Here is an 11124-nt window from a genome sequence, read left to right on the forward strand (position 1 = left end):
CCGCGGTGTAATGAGTCGATCTTTGCTGGGTGGAGTAGGTGTGGAGGAGTGCAGGTGGTGTGTGTGTGTAGAGTGGGTATTTATTCGAGTTGTGGTGGCGTGTTATGTGGAGCAGTAGTGTATAGGTGCTGGCTGCAGGCGTGTATGAGAGTGTGTGATGCAGACACATGTATCAGTGAGTGTGTGTGTTTAAAACAAGTATGTGTGTGTTGTAGACATTTAGATTTAAGAGCATTTGGCTGACAGTCTTCCAGAGCGAAAATGCCTCATTGGTTTAATAACTCAATAAAACCCTTTATAATTAGATGTTAAAGCCCCATTTAAATCCAATTATTTCCTAAAAAGACACATAGACGTGTAGAAGTGTGTAGAAGAACTGTTTCTCACAAATCTGAGCACAGCCCTGACATCTTTCCTTGGGACAACACTGGAAATATGAAACACTGATACAATGTAAAGTAGTCAGTGTAACGCCATAACGCATCATTCGTACCCTAACATATCAACAGCATCTCTCAAACTGCCTGCGGACGTCTGTGTGTTTAGTTATTTTGAGGGGACTGTAAATTTACACTCTTATACAGGCTGGACACTGATTACGTCAAGGGATCACATCGTAAGTATTTTTGTGAGATTTTGTAAGTGTATTGTAGTGTATTGTAGTGTACATGCATTGGGGCCGCGGTGGCCTAGCGGTTAAGGAAGTGGCCCTGTAATAAGAAGGTGAAGGTCCAGTCCCCACACACTGCTCCCCGGGAGCCTGTAATGGTGTCCACTGCTCACCAAGGGTGATGGTTAAATTCAGAGGACACATTTTGTTGTGTCACTGTGTGCTGTGCTGCGTAGGAGCGTGCGCCTTGCAGACAACGTGTAGAAGTGTGTGTGCTCTTCACCTTGCCATGCTTGTTGTGGATGCGGAACGGGATGGTTGGCGAGTTTAACAGCAGCCAGGACTCCTGCTCATTCATCTTCTTCCTCAGGCGGTCGACAACCCGACTCTGTCCCTTTATCGCTTTCTGTGAACACGGACAGAAATATCAGTTCCCCTCTGGAGTACATCATTTCCTTATTTTGATGAAAAGATCAGGATCAGACAGTAAAAATCCAGACCTCCACGACATCAGGAGTCGAGTGGATCTCATTTATGAACTATGTACAGCCTTTGAGGAAAGAATAATTCAAATCAACCAATCAGAAGTCAGGGAGATACACACCTTCTCCTGTATCTCGCTTTTGATGACCGAGATCTTAATCTTCATCTCCTCTATCTCGTGCTCCGGGAGTGTCTGCACGTGCGGGCAGGAGTCTGAGTCGTCCAGCGTCTGGAAGGTGAGGTCGGCCAGCGGGATGTACCACTTACACTCATACTGCTGCTGCTTCCTGCATCACACACACACACAGACACACACACACACACACACACACACACACACACACACACACACACACACACACACACATGTTTAGTACAGGGTCTGAGTCCTGAAAGATGGAGCAGAGGCATGAACAACAAAGAACATCATGCTGCATCTGAAAGGTTAATAAATTCAGAAATTTACAGAGCACGAGAGAGACTGTGTTAAGAGCTGTGTGTAAATCTGAATCTTCTCTCAATGTGTGATTGAGGTAAACAAAGTCAAGACTTCCTTCTCAGCCCACACGCCCACACACAGGGTGATAGATCTCATGACTGCTGTAGCACATTATTCCACCACCATCTGTGAGTATGTGATGTGGAGGTGTGTGTACAAAGCACCATGATTCATTTCTTCATGAGTCTCTTCAGAATGAGTAATTACATATCTAATTTGATCATTTTTCTTAATATATTTGATTGATCTTAAATGGTGATTGGTGAACATGGTTGTCCAATGGGAGCATTGGATTATAAACTTCTGTAACCATGTGTGTTTTCATACCCCACGGCCGTCTTCTTCATCTTGGCACAGAGGAGCAGGTCAGTGAAGAGAAAGACATGGCGCAGCTTTCGTGAGCCCTCAGACACTTCCACCAGGAAGCCATCTTTCACCAACTGACGAGCCTATCAGGAACATTCAGAACGACATCACTTCCTGTCTAATGACTTGGCCACAAACTCACACATACACTACTGTTGTCAGAGTTAGTTGCTGAGGTAAAGTAGCCTGTGTTAACTGGCTAAAAGTGTTGGTTTAGATTGTGTTAGTGATGTTATTAGCTATGGGGGATGATGATTGTGTATCTTTTGACTGTATGAGTGCTAGTGGTCCTTTCATGGCTGTAATTAATGAGCATGTATTGGTGTGTGTGCAGGTTGATTTGAAATTGTTGGCAGAATATGTGCTGCAAAACATGGTAGAACTTGAAATGTCAGCATTTATCAGGGAGCCGCTGAGAACCCACCTTCATTACAAGAACTTGCACACAGTGCAAAACAGGACACGCACACACACACACACACACACACACACACACACACACACACACACCTCTCCCTTAGGTGTGGTGACTGCAGTCCGGCGAGGGTCAATCTCTTCATTGATGCAAGAGAGGAAGTTCTGTGAAATCCTGAGAGCGTCCTGCAAAAGGGCGAAATCTGGGTGGTCCTTCGGAGTGTGTTTCAGCAGGTCCTACACACACACACACACACACAGTAATATATTACACTTTCATCACAGATGTAGAAAGAGAGGTAGGCGTGTGTGTGTGTGTGTGTGTGTGTGTGTGTGTGTGTGTGTGTGTGTGTGTGTGTGTGTGCGTTTTTCTGCGGCAAACTCACATGCAGCACTAGTGTACTCCGAGTCACACGATCAATGGGTTTGTACAGAAGTGCTGCGAGAGGAAAAAACAGTAAGAGTTAGATAATAAATAGACCACACAGAGTCCACAGGTTCTTAAACAGGGGGTTATACTTCCAGTCGTCAAGAAGGCAACACAATCACAGAGCCCTGCCTTTCAAAATAAACTCAGAGTTCACTACAGTACAGGTACTGTGGGTAGATCGCATGCCATTAAACAGCGGTTACCCCAGCACCCATCCCCACTGGGGCATCTGGCAAATGACATACAGTACAGAAAGGTCACACTACACAAAGGTCACATTACACTAAAAATGTAAAGTGAAGTGATTGTCACTTGTGATACACAGCAGCACAGCACACGGTGCACACAGTGAAATGTGTCCTCTGCTTTTAACCATCACCCTGTGTGAGCAGTGGGCGGCAGTGTGTGGGGACGGTGCTTTGCTCAGTGGCACCTCAGTGGCACATTGGCGGGTCGGGATTCGAACCGGCAACCTTCTAATTACGGGGCCGCTTCCTTAACCGCTAGGCACACTATAAACATATTTATTCACCTAAAAACAATGCGGCTGGAGTGGACGGGGGGGGATAACCTGCAATATGACAAATCACATTTAATCACTGTTCAACAAAGTGCTTGGGTATTTACTCTTTGCTTTTGTAAACCATGTGCATTTCATCTAAAGAACAAATATTTAATGTCCAACAAAGATAAAAAAAAAGAAAAAGTGAGTCAAACTCCCTGACATGCTCGGTCTTATTATTTCTGACACCCAGTACATGAATTTTAGTGAGGTTTTTAGAAATGATTTTTTAAAAGGGGTGGAGACCACAGGCATGATTGACAGCTGTCACACTCCCTGCTTCCTCATTATGGACTATTTAAGTCCTCGTGTCAATACATGACACGCCCAAGTGTAGCACAGCATCCATCTCCTCCCTTTCTCCTCCGTTTCCCTCTGTTCTCAACACTGGCCACCAACATGCAGTGAATCATCTAGTGAAGGCCAACATGACCCAGGCACTACAGAAAACCAGCGGTTCCCCCCCAACTAAAACCGCCGTTTGGGCCGATTCACCGCTTATATAAGGCTGAAGACTTTCAATGGAGATGCTGCAGCTGCAGCATGGTACTGACACGCCCACGACACGCCCGACTGTGGCAAGCATGCAACCGGATAAAAGCGAAGCCAAAATAGTCTCTACAAAGGGAACCAGCACAAAAAAAAAAAAACAATCTTCAACCTCAACACTGACACCACGCACGCGCACACACACACACACACACACACACACACACACGCGCACTTTTTTCACCAAAAGCCAATTACACGCTTGACTGAGCCCAGTGTCTCTCTTCTGTGTGCCTGTGTGTACGTGTGTGTGCGCGGTTGCTGTTCATTGAAAGAAAGAAAAATCTGATTCACTGCCATCAGGCAGAGCTCATCACACACACACACACACACACACACACACACAGAATCACACCGCCCAGCCGGGACACTCATCTCTCCACTCAATCTGTCCATCCACAGTGACGATGAGCCACTGTTACTAGTCACCATTCAGAAACTCATAACAGCTCAGTTCCACCACACACACCCACACACACAAAATTCATAAAAGTTTTACTGTATAAAATCCATTCAGATTCATGAAAAATCGCACCAATGTCAAGCAAAATTTAAGGGTTTGTTATAATAAGTTATAATATAATGTGCACATGTTATAACCAACGAATCATTTCTACAGACACCATCTCTGTAAGTGACGTTTGTTTTATGGCAGAAGCATCATGCTTGAGGGACTGCTGTCCTCGGTCCTGCTGCAGCAGTAGATCACCGCCGGCCAATCAGAGCAGCAGGCGGGAGAAATCGATCAGCCAATCAGCAGCCCTCCAACCTCCGGACTGAGGAGTTGGGACCAGACCGCGTCTGTCGGCACGGAAACTGAGGCTGGATGTATGGAGGCCCGTGATTGGTGGACGAGTGTGTGGTGATGTGACTCGATCGCGCCGTCGGATAAACAGTCATTAGGTTGATTTCTGTACCAAGACGTCAACAACGTGTGAGGTTAAGGAGCCTCAGCGCACACACACACACACAATCATTCAGCTTAACACACACATCTGCTTAATAAAACTGCATGTTGGATGTATTCTTACATACACACACACACCTTCACCGATAAAACAAGGGAGCCTTCCTTACACACACACACACACACACACACACACACACACACACACACACAAAAAAGAGTGTGAGTCCTGGTCTCATACGCTCCACTATTCACACTCCTTTTCGCTTTCTTCTCTCATTCAAAGGAGCAGAGATGTACGACAACGGCAGCCACCAAGTACAACACACACACACACACACACACAGGTCGCAGCTGGGAGTCCTGGGAGGACAGGGGAGTATTGGGTCTGTGATTGGTCGGATAAACCCCCTTCTGGTGGGAGTGCTGGATTATGTAGGCTGAACGTGCGCCGGGTTTTAAACGCTGCGTCCCGCTCCTGCACCGAGAGAGACACACACAGACACACACACACACACACACACACACACACACAGTCCCTCTCCAGTCAGCATTACACACAGACTCGATTTGTACTAAAAAACAAAAGCTGTAGGTGCAGAACTGAAATTCCATATGGAACCGAGGAATCAAACTTCACAAAAACTAAACTCCCACCCACACACACACACACACCCCTCTCTGATAGAAAAAGAGACACAATTACCGTAGGTGCAGTTACAACAGAGACGCAGGACCAGCAAAATCTCCATCGTTTCGCGATTTCCTCTCCCATCAGCTCCTCTCAACCCCAAACCAAGTCGAAAGAGAGAACGAGCGAGCGAACACACACTCTCACACTCTCTCTCTCTCTCTCTCTCTCTCTCATCCATCCTCCCTCTCAAAGAGATAGTCAGAATGCATGAGCAGAGGCTTCAACACACACACACACAGGAGCACCATTGGGTCACATCTTAAAAAGCAATAAGCTAAAAAAAATTCTGATACAGGCCTGTTACATAGAGACACAAACGCGCGCACACACACACACACACACACACACACTCCTCGCACCTTCCATTGTGACTGTGCTGTTGGATTCCTTCGAGTCTTTTGGTCCTTTTACTTTCAGGTTCTGTTAAAAGGGAACACAATTACAATTAGCTGCATTCACACCACTTAATTCACACACACAATTCCCCTTTCTTGTTAATAACGAGGTTTAATTTAACACTCATCTCCTCTGAGAGGCAACTGATGACCTAGTTCACACACACACACACACACACACACACACACACACACACACACAGCTGGATGTTGATCAGAAGCAAACTGGCATCTAATTATGAGAATCAGAGCAGCCTACGCACATCAAGTCCAGCAGTGGGCGTGTCTGAAGGGTGTGGGCGTGTCCCTTACCTCAGAGATCTTCTGGAACTGAGTGTTGGCCTGGCTGCACTTCTCTGCTGTCTCCAGTGCATTTTTGTAGTTGTCCACGAAGGCCTTGTACACGCCCAGCTGACTGGCCTGGAGGACAGAGATGGTCACATGACTTCCAGTCAGTTCGAATAAACCAGCTGCGACTGAATGAAGCGAACGAGGAGCTCGGTAGTGACGTGGTTTGAATCAATTATCAATGGACTCATTATCTAATGTTCTTCAGATTCCAGAACGAAGACAGGGACGTCTCAGCTGGAGAGTCTCATTAGTTGCGGTCTTCTGCCAAAGCTTCAGACGCTGTCAACGTCCCGCCATCGGGTCTGGTTCTGATTCCCCTCCTTCCTCAACAGAACCGTGAACAAGTGGAGGAGACACCTGTCCAGCGTTTTAATCTGCTTCTCTGCTGCAGTGGTGTGTGTGTGTGTGTGTGTGTGTGTGTGTGTGTGTATGATGTGCATGTATTCTTCATGCACATCATGTCCTCTCAATATCTCTACTAACTGTGTGTGTGTTTATGATGTTACCGGCAGTGGCAGGCTGTTGCTAAGCAGACACACGCCATGTTGTGGTAAAGTGTGTGTGTGTGTGTGTTTGAGATTCAGCTCCTCTCCGTTCTCACCCCCTGTCTGGTGTGAACTTTAATTAAACTCTCTGCATATATATTGGCTACAATGAGGCCGACTCCCTGGTACAAATAAAGGTAAATGTCTGTACAGTTCTATAGGACGCTGCATTGCCTGGATCCAGACAGGGCGTGGTCAGGGAGGAGCACAGTAGGAGTGGGACAGACAGACAGAGTTAAAAATGTAAACTGGTCCTGCCAAGTCGCATTACTCTCCGTTTATGTTACATTTTTGAAGTATTAATATCAGGGAATGGCTGTTCATACAACAACACAGACGACAAAAGCCAGTGACAAGAATCACAGTACTGCATTCTTACTGCATTTACTACAGAGGACATTTTTATTCATTTCAGCTCAGACCTTGTGGGACTCATTTAAGTGCGGACAGCGTGATAAATTGTGGTAAAGAGGGTCACTTCAAGATAAGGGACATCTGAATCAGAATTTCGTTCTTGTACCATGTATTTGTACAACAGAAGGGTGTGTGTGTGTGTGTGTGTGTGTGTGTGTGTGTGTGTAAAGTGCTGCTCTCAAACCAACATTTGCATCAGTGGCACATGCGGCCGTGCACAGAATTTACACAAGAAGTGAGTGAAGAGGAGGGGCGATCAAAGAGGAGGGGTGAAGGTGAGAGAGACAGATGAAGGGGTGGAGAGGTGGAGAACAGATCCACTCAACCTCACCCTCCGTCTGCTCCACCCGCCACTCATTATTTTTGGTTCATGTGTGAAGGTTTCAGATGAGATAATTCCCTTCTGTTGCCTTCTTAGATCCTGCTGCAGAGCCGGTCTAATAAGTGTGTAAATGAACAGTGAATGTCATGGTTTCCTTTGTCTAGGTGAAGATAATGAACATAATGTGCCTAAAATAATACATCTTTATTGAGATGTGGAACCCTGTGGAACCCTTTAAATTAATAACTTTGCAGCTTCCTGAATCTGTGGATCGGACCTGCACGTCGTTCAGGAGGAATCGGTTCCATCCGTCCCGGCAGAACTGCTTCAGTTCAGTCACGTTCATGACGTCATTCCATAGCATCTCTTTTGGGTTGAGGTCTGTTTTTGATTTTCTGAAAGTGTTATGTTGTGGACTTGCTTGGATGTTTTTGGGTGTCATTGTCCTTGTGAATCGCCCAACTGACGTACAGACGGTCACATAAGGTCCAAATCATGACGTGTCCTCCATTCTTCTTTACGGTTTTCATGACTACATGCAGTGTCCTTTTTACGGCAGATGTAGTGCAGTGTATTTTTTTCAGTAAGCAGCAGCTTCCTTTGTGGAGTCCTGCCAGAGACACCCTGCATCATCGATTTCTAACGTAACTGTAGACCCATAAACTCAGATTTAAGACACTTCCAATAATGCCTCCAAATCGTTTCATTACATCATTGATTATTCTAGTCTTGGGGTCATTTTGACTGGACACCCACTTCCTGGTAGCCACAGTCCTTGAAATAACCTTGCATCCCTTTCCAGCTCTACATAAATCAACAATTATTGATCGTAGATCATAGCACGGCTCACAAAGGCATGTTCTTCGTGTGTGGAGGAAAAAGAAATCCAAGAAATCTCCAAAATCAATTAGCTGTGGTAACACCTCACTCCAATGAGCTTTTTTAGGTCATGATCTCAAAGTTTCACATTCTTTTTCCATGAGCATTATGAGTTTTTTTTTATGATCTCAATAAAGACATTAAATATGCACATTATATATGTTTCAATACCTTGACTTGAAAATCAGATCACATTTTATGACAAATTAATACAGAGAAGCACAAATTTCAAAAGGGTTGATACTGAAAAGAGTGTGCATGGTCCCACCCACCAGTTTCTTGAAGAGGTGTCCTACAGTGACCTTCTCATCCCACTGCTGGATGTGGGGGTACAGGGCATCGTAAAACTCCTTGTGGACCTCGAAGATGTCCTGGATCTTGTAGAAGATGGTGTTGATCTGCTCCAGGCTCAGGACTGGTTTGGAGGTGGTGGCCGCAGCCTTCAGCGGCTTCATGGGCTGCAGGACCAAAACATCAGAAAATGTTCCAGATGAGCCTCAATTATTCAAACCCACGAGGAAGCTCTATTTGTGTGGCATTTATTATAATACTTCTTTAGAAATCAGTTCTGATTGTTGTCAGGGTGACAGTTCATATATGTAGCCAGAGCCCCGCCCACGTGAAGAACTAGCTCTGCCCTTTAACCCCAACCCCACCCACACCTGCACGGTCATGGTCACAGTTGCAAGTTTCAGGACGCCGGGCAGGGCACTGATAAATTTATTAAGAGAATGTAAGACGCTATCAGCGGGAAAGGACGGTTGGGGGTGGGGCCTTCCTCAAAGGAACCTCAGTGGCACTGGTCTTTTTCATGAAGAAATCACAATCAATAAATCACAAATGTTGCATTTGTTAAATCCATTTGTTGAACATAAAAAACAACATAAAGAAGAGACCTCCATTACATGAGGGTTCCACACTGACTGGTGCTAATTTCCACGTCAGGTCAGTTCTGTAGCGGTGGACTGAAAGAGCCTCACCCTGGGGGAAACTTCTTCATTTTCAGTGGAGATGATCAGGAAGTCGAAGTATGTGTGTGGGTATATATGTGGGCATATATCTGTGTGCCATACCAGAAGAAGTGCCTCCAGCTGGTTAATGTAGATCTCCTCACTGGCCAGGAACCCAGACAGAACCAGTCTCTTCATCTCCAGACCCTTCTCCAGCTCAACCTGACAAAAGAACACAACCTCCGATGAGCCCTGAAATGAAGGAAGGGGAGCTGCTGTGTCGTGGACCCATATCAGGCCACAAATTGCACCAAAAAAATTAATGGAAACAGAGGGGTCTCTGAAACAAACAAAAAAAATTAATTTAGTAAATGTAACACAATTAAAATATGTTTATTTTGTAAACACGAAAGTCCCATACATTCCTGTTGTTTATAGAGAATTTTGAATATACTAGATTTGGTGACTGAATTGAAAACCTGAAATCCTGTTTGGCCACCTCTGGCAAAGGAAAAAGGTGGCAGGAAATTCCATAGGATCTGAACAGGGCAGATTAATGTGCACGTGGCCGCTACGGAACTGAACAAGGAGGTTACCGGGGACCAGAGATGGGAAATTTTGAAGTAAAATGTTCTACGTATACTTTACTTCTCTTTTGATTTGCGCAACAACTTTTGACTTTTAGTTTGTACATTTTAGTACGAGTATCCATACTTTCTACTGCGTACATTTTTAAATTACTCTGGCGTTTAAATGGAATGAAAATCCACGGAATACGGACTCCCTGCAGCGCTTTCCTCTATAGACGTGTCCTCCGTTTTTACCTCCTGCCCTCACGTCGTACGTCATCATAGTGGCGTGACTGAAACACACCTACTGGTATTTACACACACAAGGTGATGAGCATAAAACGAGTATAAGAAAAAATTATAATTAAAAACAAGCAGTGACTCTGTGACATTTATTGTAGTAGTTAATGTTGTGTATACCCCACATCACTGGCTGTCCAATTGCAATTGTTCTGATTGCAATTGGAAAAGATGGTGGTTTTGTCCTTCACAAAGTTTCTTTGTGTTTTAGAGCCTGTACTTTTTACCTTAACTTGAGTAACTTCAACTTCTACTAGAGTCTTTTTAAACACTGGTAACTATACTTGTACTTACGTAATGAATGTGTGTACTTTTGACACCTCTGCTGGGGACATGCACTGTTTGGGAGATGGGTTGGTGACCGTGTTGTGGTAAAATTAGACTGATTAAGGGATTGCTATGATTGCCCTCATGTTCAACCATTACGTGGCTATGACTAAAAAATGTCTTCAGTCACTGAAAAAAGGAGTGATCACCTCAGGTTAAAAATTAAATTAATAAGATAAAAAAAATATACAATTTTTTTTATCAACTTTGATGCAAATTACCACTGGTATCATTACACGAATTCCACTTTTGCATCGCCAGCATACCACAGCAATTTTCAACAGGCAATGCAGCGGGCAGCCCCTCCTGTAGCTACCTGAAGGACCCAATGTTTACATGAGAGACACACCAAGCTTGCTAGAAAATGTAAAAAGCAAGAGAGCACGGCCTGGAAGTACTTCGGCTCGGGCTAAACAGCTCTAGTTGCTCAGCGGGCATATACTTTTCACTTCTGTGGCATGACAAGTTTGGCCCAAAATGGACTTATTAAAAAAATGATTAGACCCTGTGTTTGAGTACCATCCTTAGTATCGGTATTGAGTTTGAAATTTCAGTACC

At 44.8% G+C, this 11124-nt stretch overlaps 1 protein-coding gene across 4 annotated transcripts in view; it reads right to left on the reverse strand.

Moving 5' to 3' along the window:
* Nucleotides 1-11124, reverse strand: part of abr (ABR activator of RhoGEF and GTPase) — a 49143-nt gene that overhangs the window by 19838 nt on the left and 18181 nt on the right. For 3 of the 4 annotated variants that reach the window (XM_028982762.1, XM_028982763.1, XM_028982764.1), the window contains 9 exons: nt 9494-9592; nt 8693-8878; nt 6222-6329; nt 5874-5934; nt 2759-2811; nt 2469-2609; nt 1920-2041; nt 1215-1380; nt 894-1016 (listed from right to left, as the gene is read on the reverse strand). In XM_028982762.1, the coding sequence (XP_028838595.1) occupies nt 894-1016; nt 1215-1380; nt 1920-2041; nt 2469-2609; nt 2759-2811; nt 5874-5934; nt 6222-6329; nt 8693-8878; nt 9494-9592 (1059 nt within the window). Of the gene's footprint in view, nt 1-893; nt 1017-1214; nt 1381-1919; nt 2042-2468; nt 2610-2758; nt 2812-5526; nt 5622-5873; nt 5935-6221; nt 6330-8692; nt 8879-9493; nt 9593-11124 lie in introns of those variants that run through there. The other variant, XM_028982765.1, reaches the window with a different exon arrangement.

This window comes from Denticeps clupeoides, chromosome 6, assembly GCF_900700375.1.
Source record: "Denticeps clupeoides chromosome 6, fDenClu1.1, whole genome shotgun sequence".
Lineage (NCBI taxonomy): Eukaryota > Metazoa > Chordata > Actinopteri > Clupeiformes > Denticipitidae > Denticeps > Denticeps clupeoides.